Source organism: Seriola aureovittata, chromosome 15, assembly GCF_021018895.1.
Source record: "Seriola aureovittata isolate HTS-2021-v1 ecotype China chromosome 15, ASM2101889v1, whole genome shotgun sequence".
NCBI classification, from domain to species: Eukaryota; Metazoa; Chordata; class Actinopteri; order Carangiformes; family Carangidae; genus Seriola; species Seriola aureovittata.
In genome coordinates this window covers 24,436,676-24,462,930 of record NC_079378.1, presented here as the reverse complement: position 1 = coordinate 24,462,930, position 26,255 = coordinate 24,436,676, and the positions used below count along the sequence as shown (strand labels likewise).

The following is a 26,255-nucleotide window of genomic DNA, read 5'->3' as shown; positions in this document are numbered from 1 at the left end:
AACTTATTACCATAAACTGGATTTTCCTGTTTGGATTCAGATTTATTTTCCTTCAATAATTTGTGTTAGTTTTTGTTTTTTTACTTTTATCACATCAAACATGGCGTCTTGAAAATAACCACAATGATCTAAAAGATTTCAATCTGTCGATGCATACAGTCGTTTACTTTATTGATTTATTTAATAGGGTCGATGCAATTTAACATAGTCTCAACACAAGGTATGAAACTTATTTGTTGCACAAAGAGTTTATAGCTGTTTCTCGACTCCTGTCCTGTTACATGTGTAATGTAATTAAAACAGTCGATAGCAAAAACAACACAATTGATAAGATCCTACAATTAGCTACAAATATACAGATGTTCAGACTAAAAAGAGACAATAACAAGGTAGAAACAAACAAAGACAATTAACAATACACACAATTATCTAGAAACGAGTAGAGCTCTGGTTTGCTTTTAGCACAGACTTTTATGGGGGAAACTGATTGTCTGAATTTAGATTTACTCATATTCATGTAACTCTGCATAGTGCTAGCAGTCTGTAAAAGGAGTCCAGCCTTCAGTGGACAGACCAACAGACCCTTTTCACTGCAGACTTTTTGACAAGTGGAAACAGGAAGGCTCTAATACAATGAGGGTCCCAGTAATCAGCCATTATTACCGTTGTCAATTACACCTGAGCTTTTCCTGCTTTGACAAGTCAAAATGTCTGCTGTGAAAAGACCGAGGGATGTATCAGCTCCATGTTACCAATGTCCCAACTCTAAACTGTCCTCTTGCCAACTAATCCTTCGCACCGTCTTCCCCTCAGGAGTACACCATCGATGTCTTCTTCCGTCAGAGTTGGCGGGACGAGAGGCTCAAGTTTGATGGGCCCATGCAAGTTTTACCCCTCAACAACCTCCTGGCCAGTAAGATCTGGACTCCTGACACCTTTTTTCACAACGGAAAGAAATCTGTGGCCCACAACATGACGACTCCCAACAAACTACTGCGACTAGTCGACAATGGCACGCTGCTCTACACGATGAGGTGAGACGCCAGTCAACACGCCACTTCTCTTTGTTGAACACTGTAGTCTACTCTAACAAGAGTCTACAGCCATGCTAACACCTCTGTCTGCAGCTACATGCTAACCTCATCATGTTAGCATGTGAAGAAAAACAATGCTAACATGATGTTAATGTTTACCATCTTAGTTTAGCACTTTGAGCATGCTAACATTTCAACACTTAACAGTTTCTTAATAATTGTCACCAAATCAGTAGCAGTACCACTTCCAGCCAGAGCACCATTATAAAGGATTTATAAATGGTTTATAGTCAGGTTATTAATTCAGTTGTGAACACTTTATAAATCATAAACAATTATAAACAAGTTATTACTCAGTTTTCATACTTTGATGCAGGCTCACTATTTGGCAACATCAAGTTAATGTTTACTACTCATTAATCTGACTAATGAGTTACTACATTTATAACTGGTAACAGGAGCCTTGTAGTAACTCATTAAAAAATGATGACGTGTTTACAAATGTTTGAAACTGATAAATAAATGGTTGTAAAAATGAGAAGAAGAAACATGAAGGTGATGGAGGGAGAATTACAGATGTGAACAGTGGGACAAAGAATGGGTGAGCAGTTCACCAGGTAAAGGAAGGTTCCCACCTGTCTTCTACCTGGGTGTTAAAGTCCTAAAGAACAGACCAACCAGCAGAAGGCGAAACTTTCTGACCATGAAGGTGCTGACGGTGGTTCATTGTTAGTAACTGAACAAACATGTGATGAAGCAGCAGCTACAGATGCTGATGATGGAGGAAACAAAGAAAGCTCTCCTTTTTATCTAATGTGGCATCATTTTAAATTTTGACCTGATGATGGTGCGAGCTGAAAAGTTAAGGGATCACCAACGTTGTTACAATTCATCCTGAGTGGAGCGTGAACAGGTTGTTGAGAACTTTCACTTAAAAACCACAAACGTCAACCTCAAAATCTTGGAACTGAGGGGATTAAAACTGAAGTTGTGGAGAGAAGCAGCAGCAGCTGTCTGGATCATTACTGATCACGTCCTCAGGCCCACACATGCTTCACACACAGACAGCTCACATAATGATAATAATCACTTGATCAAAGGATTGGCAGTGTGTGGATGCCGTGCCTAACGTACACTGTGAACAGCATCAGCTACCAAGAGTCACAGTCAGTCAGTGGAACTATTATCTACAGGACTGAAGCAAAAATAATTCATTGGTTTCAACTCATCTAATCACTGAATCTGTCAATCAGTAAGTCTTCCCCGCAGCTTTCCACCGGAGCCTGAAAAGAAATATTTTTCTGACGGCCGTCCACAAGGTCAGTATCGATTTCCGAGGGTGAAAATGAAAGAGTGAAAGAGTTCATTTTCATTTTGTGGTCCCACATGAGTGGATTTGATGCGGTGGCAGTTCTGCCGAGGCCAAGTGAGACATCGGAGCTCTAATGGAGTATTACAAGGACAGTTGTGTTTACATAAGCAAGTAAATGTGTGGTAAGATGATACAGAGATTGTCTGAGGAAGCAGAGGAGGATAAACCTCTGTCAGACAAAGACACGTCTTATATCCAGTTTGGAGCTGCATCCGTTTCCTTTCAAGCTACCAAACAAAACTACATTTCTGGAATCACCATCTTGGCACCAGAGTTTATTAAAATCCTGTGGTTTATTTATGGTATTAAAAGCTGCAAATTATTCTTTTAGACTATTGCCATTTCAACTGTGTCTGTATGAAATACCATAAGAAATACAAACGCTAATATTCAATGTTGCCTTACCTTACCTTCATAATGCAGCGTTGGCCGTTTAGTTGAAGGGCTCGAAATGAAAACTTGCTGTATTTTTAGAGGCACTTGGTAACGCTGCAAAGGAGAGACTGATAACTTAAGTTTTCCTGAGCACACTTCACAGGTATTAGGCTCCAGAATATAAACCCATCTATTTTTGTAGGACGTTTCATGTGAAGTAGATCACCATAGTACCCTGGGTTGATTGGCACTCCTCAATGAACAACTGCGTAAATCCATTTAATCAGCACGTCTACAGCATCTGAACTGACAAATGCTGTGAAGGCCTCCGCTCTGCAGGATTGCGTCATTATTTCTGAATCGAAGGGAGCTGGTATTGTCTGCCAGTGCTGCTGAAGTCCTGTTTGCAATTCACCTTCCCTGACTGAGAATATCAAGGTATGAAAAACTTAAAATGTACTCGTTAAAGGCAGTGGGTTGTTTTCAGTTCAAACTGTATTTATTCTAAAATCCCAAACTGGACTTAACAGCTCACGAGTCACCAAAAACAGACACAACTGCACAGTCACATCTGGAAATATCCAGTTCAACAGAATCAGGATCCACTGGCCCAATCATGTAAAACTGAGCAACTACAGCTGCTGCAATGCTGCCTTAAATGTAGTACACTCTATACTGTGTTCATCTACAGGAGATGTTGCTTTTCAGCAGTGGTAGTCGTTGTTCCACCACTTTGATCCTGACTAAGAGATCACAAAAACTATATGATGGATTACCATGAATTTTTCACGGTGCACATGGGATGAATCTTACTGACTGTGATGATCCACTGACTTTTCATCTAACGTCACCATGAGTGTCTCGACAAATACTGGATTGATTGCAATGAAATTTGGTGCAAACATTCATGTTCCGCTCGGGATTGTAAATATTTGGGGTTTTTTTGTGACTTTATTTGATATCGATGCAGAGAAACAGAAAATGAGAGTGACATGCAGCAAATGATCCGACCAGCTGGGAATTGAACCCGGGACTCGCTGCTCAGGGCGTTTACACACACGTGGTCATGTGGTATGAATCCTAACTCGGCTCTCAGGTCGCACCCAAAGTGCAATATTTATCAAATCAGGTCTAAATTTCAGTTCGTCCAATACTTTTGTTTATAACCATATGACTGTAAAACGTATGAAATTATCAGCTGTACTTTGTGTTCATTAGCTAACAGTTCCTAATTAGCAAATGCATTAACATACTAACATGATAGGCTGAAATGGTGAACATGGTAAACGTTATATCTGCCAAGAGCTGCTGGGCCTAAATACAGCCTCAGAGAGCTGCTGGCTGCAGACTCTTAGCATCATTTCTTTTAGACTTAATATGAAGTTTAGTCATTACACAAACTCAGTTTGCTTTGTTGTCTTTGATCAAAGCAATTCTAATTCTGTTGTCTGTGATCTTTTCTTTTTTTATGCCTTTGTCTCTGCTGGTGTGTCAGTGCAGCTTAGCAATAAGATGAATTTTGTCAATTTGCTGTCAGTTTAAGTGCCGCATCATATACAGCGGTGCACTGCTCACATTTGATTTATGTTGTACTGTGTTAATTTGCGTAGTTACTGAGACACTTATCAGTAATGAGGCAGCAGCAGAGAGCATTCAAGAGGGTGGAAAACAATGGACGCACAGGGTTGTTGCAAGTGCTAAACAAAGAGCTAATTAGCAAAACAAAGTTTGAGTGTAGAAGTGGTCTGTGATGTTTCTAGTTTTAAACTGTGGCTGCAGAAAACTTTGTGATTCTGCACCATGAATGTTACACGTGTTTACGATGCTGAGACCTAATAAACCGACTCATTTAACTAGTTTTTTAAATTATGTTCTTCATTGAATATACAAGTTTACATGTTATCTGTACAATCTGTCCCATAAATACATATAACATCTAATACAAGCATGAAACTGCAGGTGCATATCAAGCTACATTCAGTTCACCTGGCAGGTTTCACAAATGAGAATTACACATTACACCTGCTCAGATTTCCCAGTTGCTCAAATAACCCAATTAATAAATGTTGTAACTGAGTTACAATGACGCCGTTTGTGATCCATTTATGAGAAACTCAGTCCAGTTTTCTGCGCTGCAGTTTTGTTTGAACTCGGCAGATGTAATCCCTGTGTTGATTAAACATGTATGAGAGACATAATATGCACCATTTCTCTATTTACTAACAGAGTGCATTTTGTGGCTCAGCTATTTGACCAAATCAAATAAACTCTAGTGCTCTCTGGAGACTTTGTCTTTGTCGTCAGTCAGCTGAGCGCTCATTACCACTGACGGGACGGGACGGGGGGACGGGGGGACGGGGGGGGGCGGGGGGGGGGGGGGGGCAGCTCTCCGGTTTCTCTTCAAGTTTACACCGAGAAGCCACATCATTAAAACCAGTTACCTGTTTTAATGTTGTGGCTGATCGGTCTACACACTGTGGCTTCACAATGACTGGAGCGCTCTGTTCTTTAAGTCTCTGTCTACATCCTGTATTTTGATTTTACTAATCCTAATTTCTTGATGCATGATGAACACATTCAACCCTGTATCTTGTCTTTTGTGTCATGAAGCGTTTGTAACAGCTGCTTCATCCATACTGCAGCCTCACCAGTGAAACACCTCTCCCTCTGTCCCCCTCAGGTTGACCATTCACGCCGAGTGCCCCATGCACCTGGAGGATTTCCCGATGGATGCACACGCCTGCCCTCTGAAGTTTGGAAGTTGTAAGTCAGTCCAGATGGTCACAGCAAAGCAGAGTTTAATATAAAATCACACTGCAGAAACTGTGGTGATTGTTCTCGGCGGGTGTTAAGCACCTTTCCTGTCCTGGAAAAACTTCAGAGGACTCAAACTAGACTCACACCAAGGAATCTGACTCTATAGTGTGACTGTCACACCTAGAAATGTTTCCTGTAGCAACATGAACAAAACATAATGACCAATACTAGCTTACTGCAGATATATCAATGGTGCCATATATTACTGTTAGTAACAAGGAACTGCAGTACAGACATGTCAAAGATATTCTTAAGGAAATTCAGAAACATAGTTTGTTCAATCTAATTCTAGTAAAATCATTCTTACCCAAGACTCTACAGTCGTCGCTCTATAAGGTTATTATAGGTCATTAGAGTTTAAAACTCTGTAGATTCAGGACTACAACTGTGTGTTCACACAAAATAACAAATATTCATACACACTCTTTTCATCAGAATTATAAAGCTGATGCGTTCTCATGGTTCCTCTTTATAAATCTCACTCACATGTGAACGAGCCTCATTTCCACTCCCACAATTCTCAATAAATGGATGAAGACTCTCCCTTAATCAATCAGTTTGTATAAAAAAACAGTCTCCACCACAAGTGATCAGACACAGAGAAGAGAGACGAGGAAGAAGAAGACGAATTTCACTGATTTGAAATTGAGGTAAAAACCTGCATCAGTTTACTTTAATACAATCACTCTGATGTAAAGTCCTGTTTTACTCTGAACTTCATTTATTGGGACTCGAGAGTCTTAACGAGGCTCCAACACTGTGATTAGTCAATATTAAAATAGTATCAAACAGTTTATAGAATAAAACAATAAATAAATAATAAGGATGTTAAAAGATGCTGAAGGAAACATTGAGCACAAAAAATTATTTCTGTTTATAAATTTAGATAAATCACTTTGAACCGTGTGTTCACATGGTCGAAGGAATGAGTGAGTTGACACAGTCTGTGTTTACAAAGACCAGTTTATGTGCAGGAAATGACGTACGCATGTTTTTTGAGTGAAGGCATCACATATGCATCTGTCCCCTGATGTTTAGTGTGTGAACATGCAAACATTAATTAGTGGCATTAAATACAAAGTGCAGCTGAGGTTCTGTAGCTGTCTGGTGAGGAACCAAGGTATTGGACATATGAAAAGTTTGACCTGGTGAAGGCACTAAAGGAAAAGTCTGGGGGCCACCAACACATCATCTGAGCCATGAATGTCCAGAATCACTCACTACTGTACCGTAAACAACAAGGTGCTTAGCTCAGCTCCTTATTTCCTGAGGATGACGCCACCTTTTTTGCGGACAGTGTGGACAGATAAGAGTGAAATATAAAAATTTGCCAAACATGTTGATTTCTAATCTCTTTACCATCTCTGTCGCCCAGACGCTTACACCAACAACGAGGTGATCTACCTGTGGACCCAGGGAGACGAGAGATCCGTGGCTGTGGCGGAGGACGGCTCCAGGCTGAACCAGTACGACTTACTGGGACACGTTATTGGGAAAGAAACCATCAGCTCCAGCACAGGTAGACCATATGTGCCATCCTCGGCCCGGACAGCGGTGTATAGTTTACTTCTAACGACATCAGACTCGGTGTGTTCGAACGGCTTAAACCAAACAACAAACCACGCTGAGCTTTAATGGCTGCAGTGTGCGCAGGCTGCTGGTCAGCCAGGCGGAAACTCATAGCAGTTTGACGACTGCAGTGGACACATATTCTATACTGCAAGCAGGGAAAGAAAATTAGTGTCATGGGATGAAACTCCTACGTTTGATATATAAACTCTCATAGATTTTCTCCCTAAAATGTGCAGTCAATTAAAATCCTTCTTCTCTGTTGACATATACTGGCACTCTTCTGTGTGTTTTCATACAGTAACAGCCTGCACTTTTCTCTAGTTTCTGTCTTTTTAGATTCAGTTTGCATTATTTAGGTCCATCAAGAAAATGATGACTTTTATGAGTTTTTGGGAAACTATTCAGCATATTCACAGAGATAATATGAAGAGGTGTGCCAGAGGTGAAAGTCTTATTTCAATTCCGTTTTGGGCTAATAGCCCAGAGTCAACTTTATAGGCACAGAGTTAAAGGAGAAAAGATGCCTTTTATACTTTTGATTTCATATTCATTTGATTTTAAATTCTCCTCGTCAACACTGGTGCAGAAACCTTTTATCTGTGGCACACAATCACATCACTTTTTCTTTATTTCCCCACTGAAGGACATAAAGCTCTTGATAGCACTTTAACTTGAAGGGATGAAATACCAAGGTGAGGCCTGGGTACTGACATTCACAATTATTACTGAGAAAATTCACAGCAGTTCTATGGCAACATAAAATAGACTTAAACCCCCTCAGACTTGGTGCTCTGTTTTGAAATAATATACGTTCATAGTTATCGTTTACATTAAATTTTAAGCTGCCATATAAATCTATGAGGTAAATAACATTAATAAAACATTCCCAACATCAATCACCAGCTGCAGGTAACAGTGTTAGAAGAGAGGGTGAAGTGCTGAAGAGCTGATTACTGCAAAGCTAAAGATAAAAGGTTGCTTCAGTGGGGCAGTAGGTAATTACTGACAGACTGCATAGCTTACAACTGAGCCACATTTTCAGATTTAACCACTGCGGTGAGGCCGTTTACTCATGCGGTTTTCAGTAGGTGAGCTGCGGAGTCGCTCATCTGTCTGACTTCAGTTGTGTTTGGAGACCAAACCACCCAGAAACCACTTTGGTGGATGGCACTCGACCCGTTTTCCTAGGAAGCAAAAAGTGTGTGTTGAAAGCTGTTGAAACAATAGCACTTGTCTAACTCCGCTGAGAACACTTTCTTTGAGCCCATCTCTCCTGTTGTGCTGATTGGTCGTTTGAATTTCAGAGGTATTTTGAAGAAACACGAGCAACTAAAGTCGGACTTTAAGCACCAATATTCAAGGTGGAGTCAACATGATTAGTTTCATAAACCTCTTCAGTCAGAAAATCTCTCTTTTTTTTTTTTTAAACTTTAAACCTAATGGAGCACAGTGAGCCAGGGGAAAGGGCAGATTTCAGCCAGTTCAGCTCTGGTTAGAATCTGCTCAGGAAAAAAAACACACACACCTCAGGGAATGGAAGGCTGTTTTTCTCATATCTTTGCAACACAGATTACAGACATGGCAACGAGAGCTGGAGCCTCGGGGAACTGTGAATTTGTCCATTGGCTGCCGCAAGTAACAAAATCTGAGCAAAAGGAAATGTGGCCACCTTTCCAGCTAACAGGGAGGGACTATTTGATACATAAAAAGATAGGATTTTGGAGAAGTACTCCTTTAAGGGCAGGAGGCTACACCATTTTTTTATATCTTCATTTTCTCCTACCCATTTTTATAAAGGGATGTGAGTATCATGCAGGCACACACACATTTTTAGGTTTCAGTTATTTGGATAGGCTTGTTTTTTCTGTTTTCTGTTTTGTATTTTTTTTTATTATTTTCTTTGATGCCTCTGGTTCGATTTTCTTCACTGGTCCTCCATTGCGTCTGAATTATCTATACTAACTCGGATTCATTACTGTTGTTTACAATTAGAGAAGGCTTGGATGGAAAAGACCAATAAGCCATCCCATTGTTTGAATGCATCATGAAGTAACACAATAAAGAAGGGCAGTACACTAATCAATGCATTCATCCAGTGATCATTTATCTTTGTTTCCACAGTGATAATGATCTTCAGTGATTGCTGACATTTTAAAAGAGGGAACTTTGGGCAGCAGGGCTTTATACAGCTGTAGCTTATTTTCCAGAAGCCTGCTGCTTTTTTCTATTAACATTTGGATCTGAACTCAAGGTTTCCTCTTATATGTAACTGCGCTGTTATATTGTATGTGATGATGAGAGAGGGTGCTCCTGTGCTTTGACATCTTTCACAGAGAGGACAATTGTATCACCAAATGTACAATGTCACCTGCCATTTCTTTTCCTTTTTTTTTGCCACTCCCTTGTCTGTGCTTCTCTGAATAGATCCTAGTTTAAACTGAGGTGAAATAAAGGTTAGTTATGTGACACAACTACCTTGCAAAAAAAAAAAAGTCTTTTAACTGATGTTTTCATGTGGTTTAGTGTCTCATCTGAGGAACAGAAGACAAGCCAATGAGCTACTTTGCTAATGCACATGTACATGTCAATGTTGTAACTTTAATAAATCCAACTCTTTATTTCAGCTTGTGTTTCTCCCGACTGGGCATGGCTGTATTAATAATTATGACCTTGTGTGTTTCTCTCCATCTCTTTCTCTCTCTCTCTCTCTCTCTCTCTCTCTCTCTCTCTCTCTCAGGAGAATATGTAGTGATGACAACATATTTCCATTTGAAAAGGAAAATTGGCTATTTTGTGATTCAGACCTACCTGCCGTGCATCATGACTGTCATACTGTCTCAGGTCTCCTTCTGGCTAAACAGAGAATCCGTCCCTGCTCGCACTGTGTTCGGTGAGTGCCATCTTGTGTTTTTTTAAAACTAACTCAAAAATTCACTGAATGATTAATCTGAACAGGTTAGATTAATTTGGTGGTGCTTAATTATGAGGTAAGAGCAAATCATCTGCAGAGCTGCTTCTGTTCAGATAATTCAGCAAAACAAAGTTTGGGAGGGAGGGGGTTTAAAAAAGGCTTTTCCCCTCAAAAGTTCTACTTTTAACATGATGATGTACAAAACATAGCTTGGTGCATTTAGGTGCACATGGGCATGAATGAGTAATTTATTTTTTCCTGAGCTTTTATCACAGTATTGATTTGTGCCCTCTCCTGTAACTGCAAAAACACTAATTAATCAGAGATAAGTAGAAGCAAAGTTGGAGAAGCGAAACAGGAAGAATGCGGAAGGTGATAGACGAGCTGCTGCATCTCTCACCGAGGATGTTCAGCTACTTTATCAGCTACACAACAGCCAGGCTGGTTTATAGTCACTGAGCTCTAGATAAAACCAGCCATGTTCATCTTAAGAACAGATAATCCCACTGAGGTTTCCACAGACTCTTAATGAAAATCAGATCACACGTTTCCACCGGTGCAACAAAATAAATCAATTAATTTTCAAGTAAATGGCAGAAGATCAAATCTTCACCTTTTAAAACAGGACACCAAAAACATTTCATTAAACCCAACCTTTCATAGGAGCATCTTATATTCTGCCAATAGTCTGCCGAAGCATGTTGTTTAAAAAGATATCCTTTTGATTTCATATCTGACATTTTCCCCGTTGCTTATATGACACTTCACCGTGTTATCCTGCCTTTGTGCTGTGAATAATAATAGATTCAATTTGTCCATCCAGTGCTATTCATGTTAAGAACATTGCGTCTGCTTAGATATAAACTCTGAGATGAGATGTCATGTCCTTCCTCCGCTTCTTTCAACTGCTGTTCTGCTGAAGAGCCCTTAACCATGTGTTTGTTGAATAATTAGCACTTTGATTTATAAATGAAGCACACCTACATGAGGCAGTACACAGCTCCATTACTGGAGTCAGAGTACAGATCTTCCTGCTCACATATGACTCAAATACAAGGTTGTTCAGTCAGATCTTTATCCCAGTTAAAGTACTGGAGTATTTGATTTTAAAAATACATTTTTTTTTACGACAAAGCTTTGCTGTTTGTTGACTCCAACGAGTCTGAAACAAACTACTGACTGACTGTAGAATAAAAAGCTTGTAGAATATGAGACAAAGTAATTTGACCAACCATAGCATAAAAACAGCAACTACTAGGGATGCCCCGATTGATCTCACTCATGATCAGTATCAGTGGCAAAAAAACATGATCATGATGATTTTTTTTGTAGGCAGTGATGAAGTGTGGTCATGGTAAACACATCAAATATTTCAAACTAAATGGATCTTTCTTTATTTCTAAACCTTCAAACACAGACCTCAGATCAGGTCTCTGGTGAAGACTCTTCTGCCTCATCTTTATCCAACGTCGCCATCGTTAGGACACTGACAGGTTCAAACATGGCCGACAGTGGAGGAGTTGGCTGATTGTTTTTTCTCCTGTGATGAACACAGTGTATGGTCTATCACAATTTCAAAATAAAAGAAAATCCATTCCTGACTAAAAACTAAAAGTTTCAAAGTCCTTCAGAAAAATGTAGAGGTGTAAAAGTCACAAGCCCATGAAGCTTTTTCCTCTCCCTGCACTGTATGCGACTTGTTTTCCTTGTCATTCTCTATGTATTTTAAATTGTGCAAAAGAAATAAAAGAAGTACAGATACTTGAAAAATTTACTCAAGTACAACAGACCCAGAAAAACATGCAAAGCAATCGAATGTTTAGGAAATAAAAACTGTCCCCACGCCTTCAGTTCCTCCACTTCTCCACAAACACGTCCACCAGAACATTTTTCCCTCAACAGTCGTCTGAAAATCATTTCAGTCACACGAGAAATTCCATTTGTAGAGAACAATTTCCCTCACATGAGGAAAGGAGCTGTAATCAATGTCATTCCTTTCCGTGGAGTGATTGAAGCGTTTACAGTGAAGGACACAGTTCCCTAAAGTGTTCACATCATGGATTTTTTATTCTCACCGTCGCATTGATCAGCTGAAATAAAGATCTTTCTACTGAGTTCTTAGCATTTCTGTGTTCATCAGCAACTAAACCGATTTATCATTTTTGTTCTCTGGTCGATTTTCAAGTTGTATTTTGTCGGCACGACTTAATTTACCTGATTTATACCTGAACATCATATTACAGCCCCCCCATGTCCTAATACCTGAATTAAACATGACACAGCCACAGCTCAAGTGTTGGAATAGAGTCAAATTATGCAAAATGCAGAACCTGAAAATAAATCCGTCTCTGTCGTTAAACAAAGTAGATAATTACCTATAAATCTTTCTGTCACAAATTCTAATTTCTTACCAGTGTTCACTGAAATTAGTCGACTTCCCTGTCCTGCAACACAAATTCATTTTTAAGAGCCCACTGTGTGTCTGTTATTCATCAGAATAGAAAAGGTTGGAACAGATGAAGTGATTGTTTTTACGAGGTTGGCTGGGCGGCCGTTGTCCGAGTCATATTTCATCCCCTGAACGTAAAGGCCGAGATGTGACGTGATCTGTAAAAGATTCCAAGTCTGTACGCCAAAGGATTGATCAATGGAGTAGATAGAGGTCTGTCTACTCTTCTGTGTTGTAATTCAGAATCATCATTATCCTGCACTGAACGTGAGCAGGTCAAAAACATCTCTCTCTCTCTGTGAATTGTGTAAAGGAAGTTTAAGTTTTTACAACTTGAGCCCAATTTTCATGGATTTTAACAGACTTGTATTTATTGTAGATGTTTTAGATGTTGCGTCTCCATCAGACACATCTTTACAAGGACATCTACTGTTTCCAAGGAACACGACAGACTGGTTTAAACAAAAGAAAAAGGAACATTCATCATGAGACACTAAGCATACTTACAGTGTTTATGGACAATTGAACTTAGTTAGTGGTGTGTGGCTCAACTTTCTGATTTCACACAGTAGATTATGTAAATAATAAACTCTGAAATGCAGTGACCCATGATTTTAGCCCAAAAGAGTAATTTCCATGATTGGGCTGAATTGGACGATTTAAACCTGCTTTAACCTTCTGTTGCACGGCCTTAGTAAACACTGATTTAAAGCTACACACAGCTTCCTGCTTTCCAAAACGTCTAGGAAGAAATAAAACGAAATGTTATAACAGTTTAAATCTTTCACAAAAATTAGAAGAAGTTGAAAAAGTTGTGAGAAAATGAACTTTCCTTTAATGTTGGCTGATGTTTTTCTTTCTTCCTCAGGGGTCACCACCGTCCTAACCATGACCACCCTGAGCATCAGTGCTAGAAACTCCCTCCCTAAGGTGGCCTATGCCACTGCCATGGACTGGTTCATGGCAGTGTGCTATGCCTTTGTCTTCTCTGCCTTGATTGAGTTTGCCACAGTCAACTACTTCACCAAGCGCAGCTGGGCGTGGGATGGGAAAAAAGAGGGCATGGAAATAAGGGTGAGTGATTCTTATTTGAAAGAGTTTCATATTGAAAAAAAAAAAAAAAAATCAATGAACGTGACACGCCTGCACTTTCGATTCATCACAGTGCACCTACATTAAAAATCACAAGAAAAAACAAACACAAAGATTTCCAGATGGGAGTCTGTCTCCTCTTTGGTTGTTTTTTCTCCTGATTATTAAATTCTAGTTAAATGTTTCTTTGTCTTTTGCTTTAATAACCTTGTTAAAAGTCCTCATTTTACACCGGAGGAGCAATGAGGGCAAATTGCACTTTGGAAACATTGATAAAAAAGTTCCTTCCTTAGCGCAGTCTGGAGAACTCCATAAAGACTATAAAGAGAGCTTTTATTTATTCATTAACAGCCAAATGGAACAGGGACAGTGGGGAGGAACAGTGAGAGCAGAAACAGAGGTAAACTCCCAGAGACACTGGCCCTGATTTATGACGGCAGCATATGTTCAAGTCTCATCCTAAAGTCAGCGAAGGCCCGTTCTCCACAGAAAAGCCGGCAGCCTTACATCCAGGCTGCACCCTGATGAGAAACTGAGTGTGCATTATTTAAAGTGAGTCACTTGAAGCTGAAGTTTTTATTTTAAGCTTGAAATCTGATAAATCGCAGCTTACAGATATTTACTTTGTCAATAGCCTGGGCTGATTGTGTGCTGTTTATGAAGACAGCAAGTGGATTTATATCATGGAAGGAAAGAAGTTTTTTTGTGGTTTCATCTGGAGGAACCAGGGGTCTAAACATGATGTTTTTCTATGAAGCTGTGATGAAGTCACATAAATAAAAAGCAATCAGTTTCTCACGATCACCTCAGGGCCTAAATTAACCACGACTTCTATGATGTTTTATGACTGATCACATCAAATGAAATAGATTAGAGGCCTGAGACACTATCAGAGCAGGCCACAGAGAAGCAATAAGGAAAATTAAAGCACTTGGTCTTGTGCGGCACATATGAAACATCCATGTTTCTCTTGCTTAATTGATTAATTTAGCTGTAGCATATGCTTCAAAAAAAGGGCTCATTTGTTCCAGCAGTGAAAGGAACAGATGCATTGCTCTCCTGTTTTTATATGGATCACATGAATGATAGAATCAGGTGCTGACAGTCTGGTGTTGACATGCTGACTATAAAATATGTTTTCCTCCTGCAAAAAAATATGTTTAGATTTACATCTAGAAAGGTTTGCCCATATGTTTATATTTTGGAGGGTTTTTTTGCGATGAGTTTCCAGTGAGTAAATCTTTGCACTGTGTTGAGAATATGTCAAAGAACAGCTTCAATTTTACAGCACAATTTGCAGAACAACATGTTGGGTTTGCCAAGACACACTGAAAGCTGTCAAACACCACCATGTATTTGCATTTAAAAAATAAAAATAAAAAAGTGATACCTCCATCACTTTGTATTAAATTATAGGCTTTTGTTTTCCTGTTTGTAAAAGTCTCACTGCGTTTAAGTAAAGTGGGAAATATTGGCCGAGTAAATACTGTTGTTATGTTGCTGCTAGCACATAAAAACGTTGGAACCCATCTATCTGCCACAGACACGACATGAGGGGAAAAATATATATTTCTTCTTCTGCGACAGACGGAGCCGCAAATCTATTTTCCGGCACTAATGTACAAACTATTTGACACAATCAGTACAGGCTTTCCTATTTTTTATAGCTTGACATTTGGTCCTCTGAGTGATTGACAGAAATGCATATTGCTGCCATGGAACTTTTCAGTCGGTGAGGATAATTTGCAGCTTTACACTGCAGCAGAGCTTTTTTTTCCCCTTCTTTTGATGCCTCCTCTTAATGGCAACAGCCTGGGCTGCGTTCTCCGGGGCTGTGCTGAGCATGCAGTTGTCATGATAGATAAAAAAGAATGGGGTCACAGAGGGAGACATGGCACTCCCATCACGCTCCCCGCTACAATGAGCTACTGGAAAGCAAACGGAGCAGCGTTTTCACTTTTAATATATTTACAATAAAAAAAAGGGAACCTATAAGAGAGAAGAGAAGATATAAGGAAAAGAGTGTTTTCCAGGAGAGAAGTTTAAGCTCGGTAAAGCTTTTGAAAATACAGTCTCCAGTCATCAGAGGGAGGGTTTCAGCCACCATCCTTACCGGAACCAAGCGATGACTTCATTGCCCCCAGGCTCCTTTTCTTTTCTCTTCTTTTCTAAGGTCTGAAATGGTGAGCTGTAGCCGAGTCCATGTGCACTCATTTACTCTGCTGGTTATGGAGCTTCTCTGTCATTTTCCTCCCTTTTTGTCGCCTAACATTCTGTTTGACAAGCGATCTACATAATTAGCTCTCCCTCACCAGCTGAAGGTGTGCTTATTACAGAAATTAGCCGGTGGGGAGTTTGGATGGAATGAAAGCCTGTGTATTCTTGGCTCTCCGTGACACATGATTGGACACCACTGTGTTGGATGTTATATGCTGGTTTCATCAGCAGAGGCGGGAGCACCGGCTCGTCCTGCACCGGAGCCAAGGAACGATCACGGTTTTACATGTGTGCCTCATAATCTTGTGTATCCAGATGACTACAGACATTTTAACACAGCGGACTGTTGCAGTCATGTTTCAGCAGAGCAGAGCATGACACTGCTCCTCTCCTTACTGCTGCAGGAACAACAGGGGAAGCTGCTACAGCTAAACTTTTCTCCTCTGGAGGTTGGTGTACTCAGGTGGAAAAAACAAACCATAGCTGCCTTTTCTGGAGGCATCTTGTTATTAGACTTTTTAATGAAAATTTTTCCACGCCTTTGTTATTTGAGTTGGAGGTGTCGTTATGCACCAATGTTTGCCTCTTGGCGAGCTTCCTCTGACTGAGTTGACCCTTGTAATACAGCAGGATGGAGTGGCTATATCTCACCGACCACGCTGAACTATGCTTTTATTGCATATTATTATATTACCATCATCAGCGGACGCAGGAGTTTATCAGCTGCAGTGCAACAACTTAGTTGGTTTGTATCTAGAGGAAAGCAGATACTTGTTTTTAAGTGATGTGCTGTTTTAGGAAACGAGGACAAAGAAGAAACAAAAGACAATCACAGGAAGGAGAGAGAGAGAAGCACAAGTGTTTTGTTGACACAGTGTTAGCTTTGATTTGCAATTACAAAGCATGTTTAATTAACACTGGCTGACAGGTAACCTGTAACACAACCTGCCGTGATGAGATCAAGCTCAGGCCACATCTACCGCCACCAGAGTTACTGGAAAATCTAAGTGCAGGCACCACTACATAAACACACACAGGGATTCAAACAGGGACATTGTGTCGCCATTAACACAGTCCGCACGCTCGTGCACCCACATGCTGACATACTTGAGGCTATTAAATATGCCAACACCTCATCTCCAATCTTAGACAGGGACAGACTGTCACAAGGCTCGGTTACACGCACACATGCGCACACTTGGCTCCAAACAGCAGGACACAGCGAGACACAATTACCCCTGGGGTACTTATTCGCACTCGTAAAGAAATTCTGATGCAACAATTTGCAGAAGTTACAAAGACAAGGTCAATAGATGCATTGTATTCAGGCGGTATTTGTGCCTGCAGCTAGCCGAATGACTTTGAATGGTGCACAAGACTCTGGCCGGAAGTGAATTGTGTGCTGTGTCACATTAGGTTGATGAAAACATGCACAGGGCCCAGCGCCACATGTGGTTTCCCCAATAATTAGACCATATAAATTACATCAGAGGACAGCCCAGCTAAACAGCAACACAAAATGACTTTGCTTGGCTCATTTGTCAGGTTACAGGGCAAAGAACACCCAATGTGTAAAGCCAAGGACCGAGGGTTTAGGGGGCTGTGATTAAGGTCATACGACACGTTACAGCAGTCATTGGCTTTTCCTGCTGACGCAAGCTTTCGCTGTGATGGAGGAGGTTGGTGGTGGTGTTAGACGTGGAAGAATCGATACTGTGGGGAAAGTATCTGGTTATCCAGGGGGCATCGGAGCGACTCATTCTCACCCTATACTCACTGACTTGAGAAAGACCCTTTCGGGCAGCAGCTTACCAATCTCTCTGTTTAATGCAATCAGTGGCTTTGTTAGCTCTCCAAATACCTGAAGGAGTCTGAAGCATCCTCCTGCACACCTGAGGACAACACACTGATCACACTCAACATGTTTCCTCCTCTGTTCTGCTGCCTCCATCCAAGTTACCAACAACCTAATATCATTATTCTGATGTCTCTTCTGAATAACATTCCACTGCGTGTCACATTTCACATTAACAAGTGGGTTTTCTATATAGTGGTGACACACTGGTCTGGGTCAGACACATACAGCACATTTTCCTGCCTCCGTTTGTGAGTGTATGTGAACACCAAGGATGCAGACCAAACAAAACGCTTGGTGCTGATGAGCCGTGTGCGGAAATAGAGCCGCGGTTCTGGAGGAGGGGGAAGGGGGGGGACATTAGTTATGGTAATTAAAAAGATGGAGTGAAGTGAAAAGGAAGGAAAATTAAATGAAGATGAAAAAAAAAAAGCAGAGCAAAAAATTAAAGCGGTGCTCAGAGCAGAAGTGAAACGTGGAGCGTTGAAAGTGAAACTCTCTGTTACATGACAACACACCACTTTAGCTTTGTAGCACGTCTTTAAGTGGTTACAGTGGGGATGAATCGTGTGAAGAAAATTACCCCAGTACAGGCACACACACCGTCTGCCACACAGGAAACTAAAACTCTGCCCGGTGATCAATCTTGGTGCCCTACTTGTTCTCTATACCTGTACTGTTTTAGGCTGACAGGGTCCTCTGGTGATGTGAGTTTAGATATCTGAGAGCATGAATTTAGCAAATAAAATTCTGTCTCCCAGTGTGATTTCACTATAAAAGACAGTGTAATGATTTCTCCCTAGTAGCAGGGAGGAAGCGGTCGCTCCAGCCAGCTTTACCACACACTGCCTTTGTCGTGTTTGTTTTATTGCAAGCTGTTTGCCTGAAGAGGCCTGGCTGCTCTCATTGATACAGTTTGTCAGACATGTTTTCAGGCACTGTTATTTTGCTTTGTTTCTAATCCTGCTCTGTGCTGCTACTGCTACTGTTAGCAGTATCAGACGCCAGTCCAGCCTGGTTCTGCAACGATGCAAAATACAATTGTCCCTATTTCCACACTCGTAATTTTATCAGCCTGATCGTTTCGTCATGAATTTTTTTTTTATCATGACTATTTTTTTTTCTGCAATCCAGATTTGTATGATGCAGATTTGAATTGACAATATTAATAGTTTAATATGTTTAAAAAAAAAAAAAAAAAAAAAGTAGTACCAGCTAGATGGTGATGAATAGAGTATGTACGTTGGGTAATTTTAATATAATTGGTAAACTTTTTTTCTTTTCTACTTTTCTTTTCAGGAACCGTTTCAGGCTAACATGGCCAGGATTAAAGATATGGTTAGGCTTTTGTTTTGTTCTTGTGTGTGTCGTGTCTCGTGGTGTTGCTTCTATTTCCTCTTCATGAGTTCAAATGGAAGTATTGTGAAGTCTGGTGCTTCGCTCCTGACGACCTTTACTTTACTGCCCTTCTTCCTTTTCAGAGAAGAGAATCCGCGACTTTATCCAAAAAGGCGAACAACACCTTCAACATTGTGGGAACCACCTACGCCATCAACGTCGCTAAAGACCAAGGTTTAACGACCATTTCCAAAAGCGCCACCGGACCGTCGGCCAAGCACCACCACTACCTGCACAAAATGGACGACCCCTACACGGAGGCCAAGAAGTCCTACAACCGTGTCAGCAAAGTGGACAAGATATCACGCATCATTTTCCCAGTTCTGTTCTTCATCTTCAACTTGGGCTACTGGGCCACATACGTCAACAGAAAGCCCGCCATCATGAAGGCAAACAACCTAAACTGAATTTGACCAAATGCTAGGCCTGATCTGGTTTGGTTCAGAGGGTAGACAGGTTTGCAGGAGGCCAAGTCCATTACATCTTATTGTGTGTGTGTGTGTATGTGTGTGTGAGCGCGCGCGTGTTTCGTGTGTCTGTTTTTTCTTAAGAGTTTGATATTTTGCACGTCTGTTTAGATGGAAGGCAAATTTGAACATACAATAGATTCACATGTAGTAGTGGACCTTGGAGGGAGCACATCCTCACATCAGACTGTGTTTGTGTAGCCCCCCCCCCCCAGCTCTGGCCCTGGTCCCTTTCGTGAGTAACCAAGTGTTCCTTTGCTGTGTCTCGATTGCTTGCCGTTTTGTAAGGTAGTCAGGTTGTGTTCTCACTATGTTTTGACATGCTTGCGCTTTGCTTGTAATAAGTTAGAGCAAGCATGCGTTTGAAGTTTCCATTGTAGCTCATTACCAGCGATAGGGTTTTGACACATCCGTCAAGTTAACGACACGCATGCACACACGCACGCAGACGCACAGTGACGCATCAGAAAACGCCAGCAGAGCCGTCCGTTGGTCGCTGTACTGTGGTTTGTTAGCCGGGGGCAGCCTGTATAGTTCCATAGGAACATCATTAATAATCGTCTGTCTGGCCTTCAGCTCACGCTGAATCTCCGCAGACCCGATGCAGTATCATCTGGAATTGCTTTCGCGTCCCGTGGGGGCTGCCTGTACATTTTCTAGTCCAGTGGCTCTTATTGTTTTAACTGGCTGACTGTGTTCAACGACAGAGAAGCTATGTGCCTTGGTGAATACACACATCATAAAGAAAAAGGTTTTGACACACACACACTTGCATCTGCAGCACACATATGCACAAAAGGTCTGTGTGTATATTACATGCAAACACATACTGGTGTCCACAGGCTCCGTACACTGCAGCACGTGTACACCGTGCCCCACCCACGGCCCATGGGCTCAGGGCACCCAGTGTAAAATTGCCCATTAGTGTGGAAGGTTAACAGACCTCTGCCTGTGAAAAGATGAAGCTAAGAGATTAAAGGATCCAGCGTAGTCCACAACAATTATCACGTGCATTTATGTTTTGGCTCACGGTGTGGCCTCTCCATGAGCCGAGCAGTCATAACAAACTACCACCATTACCTCAGACTGAAGTCCAATTCTGAATTGCAGTTTATAACACGTTTTCCATTGAGAAGTAACACTAGATGTTTTATACGTTGAATCACTCTTGTGTGGACGGGCACCCTGCTGCCTTTATTTCTTTGTCTCCTCTGCATCAGTCACTGTAGCCGTTTAGCTCCTTCATGATTTTCCTGCCTCGTCATAATCAAGAGTTCGGTTCATGTGGTACTTCTGCCCTTTTATACTTGATTGTGTTAAGTATATTGGTATTGATTTAATTGTCTACATATGCTGAACTGTTTTTGTGTTTTGTGGTAGACAACAAAGGCCAATATGTCACAGTCACACAGTATTTCTAAACATATTTGGGAGATATCATCACTGGAGATGTTGCTGTGAAATCATTAAAAAAAACTACAAAAAAAAAAAACCACCAGATTTCTCCAACAAGAGAATTATAATCTTAGTTTAACCACAATGAATTGATTATTTTTCAACAAGTGATGGTTTCAAAGTTGAAAATCAAATTTGTCTCCAGCTGTGGTAACTGTCTCCAACCTTTGTTTTCGGTTTGTTCGGTGACATCTGTATTTTTGTTACGTGTTGAGTTTGGTACGTGTTTATACAGATGTTTTATGATTATGAAGCAATTTCTGTTGCTGTTTTTGCTGGATGCACTCTGGATATTTTGCATTATCCCTAATTATGGACTCTTGGGCGACCACTGTACATTAGACCCCAACGTGAAGTGGATCTCCTCAAACTGTATCTTCAGTGGTAAGCTTATAGGGAGAATGAGTGAATTGTGTTGTGTTGTTAATAACACAAACCATGTACAGTGTATCAGTCATAGGTTAATGCATGACAATCTGTACACGTGTATGTCTGCAACCTCCAATAATGGTGTTTGTCACACTCAAATAGGGCTTAGTATCAATGTTTCTGTAGTTCATCCCAGTCACTCATCAATTTCCTCCTCATAGCCTCAGCAGCATCTGCATAAACACACTTACACTGCAATTATTTGTGCATATTGATGTGATGCTGATACTTTACGGCTGGTTCTGAAAGTGTTTTTACCCTCAGCTGGTAGTCACAGATTTTAGCTTTAATTCAACGCACACACACACACACACACACACACACACACACACACGGTTCTTCATCCATCTCAGTTACAAACATTAGAAAAGGGAACTATGGAGATATATGACCACACAAACTACAGTTTAGTTCCCACCTCAGAAAACACATTCAGGTCAAATGTCAAAGTAACTGCAGGTTCAGCTTTACTATAACAAAATGAAGGGTAATTATTCTCTTCTCCTTTATTTCATTATGATTAAATGTTGTGGTTGGTGGTAACAGTCTCACCAACTCCACTCCTCAAGTGATTTTAAATTATTTAACATAGAGAACTGACATTTTTAACCATTAAATCTGATCAATACACATCTCAGAAGTCTTAATCCCATGTTCATGTGAACCATAAAGACATATTGTTCATTTGAGTCATCCAGAGACAAAAGGAACAACATGAATATCTCCTGGAAAACATACTTTTTAACTCACAGGATAAATCGTGACACTAAAAACTTTTTATAAATCATGTCAAATTACAAATCAGGTAAATTTGTCTGCGTTTAATTGCAATATTTAATACTTAGACATATTGGTCAACACAATGGGAAAATAGAGTCCTGCTGACATTTTCTAATGATCTTTAACTGGTAAACTGAGGCGCCGTGTCTCATATTCAGACTCGATGTTTTTTAACATTTTGTCTGGAAGGAACTGATTCATGATACACATCTGCTGTGGGTCTTCAAGGCCCGCTGGCTGCTGCTAATTCAGGATCTGATGACACACAGCGCTAATGTTTATGTATTATTCCTCTGAGTAATATGATCAAGGTACTTTAGGTAAGTAGTCCTACGCCGAGCATTTGAACAGGATTTGTGAAAGAACTTGCCTCAAAGACAGTGGGACTGAATATCACCAACAAGCCCACTCACCTTTAGCCAGGTGACATCATCAGTATCTTTTATAACGTGGTCACCAAAGACACATTCACATGGTAATTTCATCCGTTCGAACTGTTCACTAATGCAATGTATAGGATGTGATACATTTTCATTCATCTGTGTATCCAGGTTTTGTGGGTAACTCATGAAATATTTATAAAATTACAGATCTTAAAATGTAAAATTAGCCATATTAAGACAGCAAATGTTCCCCATAGACCTTATAGGAACAAAATATTTATAGGAAAAAAATGTAAAAGTAGTTATTTCAGAATAAATCTATATCTTACTATCTGAAATGGTTTACCTGAAGATTCAGATTTTGATGTGCTCCATTTGTGATGTGACCCTTGAGTGTTTACAACATATTTATTACATTTATTAACGTAAGTTAATACTTAATGTCTGTGCGTCAGGCGATCACTTTGATCCATGTCCTGATTAGTTCAAATTGTTTAAACTGAATTTCAAGTTTTTTGTTGAGCACAATGAGCAGGATTACATTTTTAATGCACATATTTTGTGTGTCTGTGGGTAGCAAATATAGAGGGGAAAAACACTTCCAGAGCCACACAACCACAACTGCTGAAATCTGAACTACAGTAGAATCTGTCATCCAAACTGCTCAGACTGATGAGTGAATGGTAAAGAAAAGATGCAATAGCGCAAAAATAAAAGATGACTGATCCTCTTTCAAAGAAGAAATGGTAATAAAACAGTATTTTGAATTGTATGAATGTACAACTGGTATATTAGGACAGGAGTCTGTGGTAATTCTGGATTATTTTGTTTTAACAGCTTCACTCCTGAGGGGTTTTGATGAACAGAACTCTTCTGTATTGTTGCCATTTAGGTTTGGTTGTGATTGTGTTTTTATTTCACGTGCTAAATCTTTTCCTCACAGGGCCAGAGTTAACTTCAGCAAAAACATGTCATCCTATAAGATACAGTATATTAAGAGTATATTACTATATGAATATATTTATGCTATTCAGTACAGCATTAAATATTATATGTTTTATACGACATAACCTCTACAGCATTGATGCAAATCTCTTGATGGGTAGAAAGCCGTAGACAAATAGATAAACTAAACAAATTATTAAAGTAAGTGGCAACAATTCTAATTGCTCAGAAAAGTGTTACTAAGTCGTGAATTTGTAGATATTGTGAAATCAATTCCAATAGTTTTTGTGAATATTGATATGTCACGTCATTTATTTTTACATCTGATAAGTACTGCTGTCTTACATTGAGCTCTGTAACACTACGTGTTATGGTATTTTAAAGACGTTCAGTAGAGATAATATACATTGAGCTACTTATGAGATCAGTACCTTGTGTGCACTTTTCAAACCTAACTGTGAACTAGCAGCTGTCTGCAAACAGGAGTTGTACACACTTGTGTTCTCTCTACTGCAATTTCACTGCATGTCCCTACGCATTGAGATCTCAAAGACTTCCTACACAAAGACGGCTCCAGGAAAGCGGTGGACTTTGTGTTTTTGTCGGGAGGTTGCTCTCTATATGCTCAGTGACTGGACTCTGTATGTTGCCCTCTCTCGTTCATGTGCTTACTGTATGAGATGTAGCAATTGGAAATGGGGATTAAAAAGGACGTTGCATTTTATCTTGGAGCCCTTCTTGGTCACATTCAAGCCTGAAAAAGGTGCATGTTTTGTCCACAGTGGGCTCATCCAATATTCCTTTTGAGGCTCGGTTGAAAAGTGTTTTTGTCTGATTCTTTGTGTCACCGTTGGGGCTCTGCATGCCATCTTTTTGTTTGTAGTGTTTACACTGTGATTTATTAGGGAGAAATCCAGCAGTACAACGTGAGAACATCCTACAGGGAACAAAACACGTTGCACACATTCAAATCAAAGCTTAGCCACTCACAATATCATCGACCACTACACACAAACCGACAGATCAGCCAAGGCACAACATATAGCTTAAGATGTACATTATACATTTTCATAAGCTCAATATTTATACTTTATAATATTGTGCCACAGAATTGCAGTTACTTAACACTGATTGATTCATGCCTGCTAGTAATTAATTGTCCATATCAGGTTCTGAAATTACCAAAAAAAAATGTATTCCCAAAGGTATTTTAAGGGTCAGGATTTATGAAATTGCCAATGAAAGCTTCTGATGGACGCACAGTAAAGAGTAACACTGTGCTTTTGCGGTGCCTCACATGTAAACGTGTTTTAAAGCTGCACTGTTGAACGTCGGCTGCAACAATTCATCCATTTAACTTAGTAGGTAAGAACAGCAAATCCTTAAAGCCCCTCTCTAGAAGAAAACTGCCAAAAATACCCAACAAGCTTTGCTCTTTGTATCATCAATAACATCAACATCATCACTGTCTAAAGCTGAGATTGAGCCGAGATGGGACAGACAAAGAGGGATCAAAGATTCATAACAAATGTCTGCACAGAGCAATGAACAAAGCAGAGGAGTTTCACTGGAGTACTTTGAATAAACAGGGCTGTGCTGCGGTCTACAGACTGTGAAGGTTACAGTAGCGGTCTGGCCCCGGTCCAGTCCTGTCCGCCCTGTAGGTGCCTTCAACTGCACAGGAAGGCTATTATGTTTTAAGCTAAAACACCTCATTTTTCTCTGCACGCCAGGGAAAATGAGCTCTCTAAAGCCCGCTGCGTGGACATATAAGGTTGTTTGCTTGCTATGATAAATGAAACATTTCATTGTACATTTAGTGCCTATTGTTCACACCAGCTTTAGGTCCATATAGTCCTTTGTGTTTGTGAGCTGTACCACTGTTTGTCAATTTGATCACAATAAGACTAAAGATTATACATATAAAGTTTGGGTTAAGGCCTTCTTCTTCTTCTTCTTCTTCTTCTACAGGATAATAGCTCTATAAAACTGTAGGATAGGATGAGAATAGTGTCACAAACTGTCAATACAAATCATTGATTTATCACTTAGTTGGTACGAGGCAGTATTTTACAGCAGAAATTCATCAGCAAAACTACACATTACTATGAGCAAAGAGTATTATGAGAGCTAGTGTCACAAGAATAATGAATATGTGAACAATATATAGTCTGTGTAAAGTTAACCTGGACGAAACAATCACAGTCACAAAATGCCTGAGACATAATCCCCCACAAATATGTTGTTTTCACATAAGCAGCAACCTGACATCACAGGACGCCTGCTGTCATTTTAAGAACTGCCAAGTCAAGAGTCATGTAAGTCATTCAGGCAAGAGAAAAGTACAATGCAACTGTTTAAGTGTATCATTTGTACAAATTAGTGAGTGCTGCACAATTAATCGAAATATAATCGAAATCGCAATATAGCCAAGTGCAGGAGCTGTAATGTTTTTGATGAAGGTAAAATGTGTCACAACATTGTTGTGCACTGTCAGCACCAAAAGCGTTGTGGTGCTACAGAGACGCCCCGGACTACAGATCATATTCTCCAGACATGAAGGAACATGTTTGTTTGGTACAAGACCAAAAAATAAATAAATACATAAACACATCAACACAATTTTCAATTATTTTTCAGTGAAAATGAAACCATGAAACCATGTCCAGTTGAAATAACAATATCTACCAAAATAATCCCAACA

At 40.1% G+C, this 26,255-nt stretch overlaps 1 protein-coding gene across 2 annotated transcripts in view; it reads left to right on the top strand.

Annotated features, from left to right (window-relative positions):
• Positions 1-24,275, top strand: part of gabra3 (gamma-aminobutyric acid type A receptor subunit alpha3) — a 92,971-nt gene extending 68,696 nt beyond the window's left edge. The window contains exons 5-11 of one of the 2 annotated variants that reach the window (XM_056398248.1): positions 814-1,034; positions 5,462-5,544; positions 6,974-7,117; positions 9,908-10,060; positions 13,399-13,604; positions 18,994-19,032; positions 19,176-24,275. In XM_056398248.1, the coding sequence (XP_056254223.1) occupies positions 814-1,034; positions 5,462-5,544; positions 6,974-7,117; positions 9,908-10,060; positions 13,399-13,604; positions 18,994-19,032; positions 19,176-19,499 (1,170 nt within the window). In that variant the 3' untranslated portion in view covers positions 19,500-24,275. The remainder of the gene's footprint in view (positions 1-813; positions 1,035-5,461; positions 5,545-6,973; positions 7,118-9,907; positions 10,061-13,398; positions 13,605-18,993; positions 19,033-19,175) is intronic. The other variant, XM_056398250.1, reaches the window with a different exon arrangement.
• Positions 24,276-26,255: the final 1,980 nt, after the last annotated feature.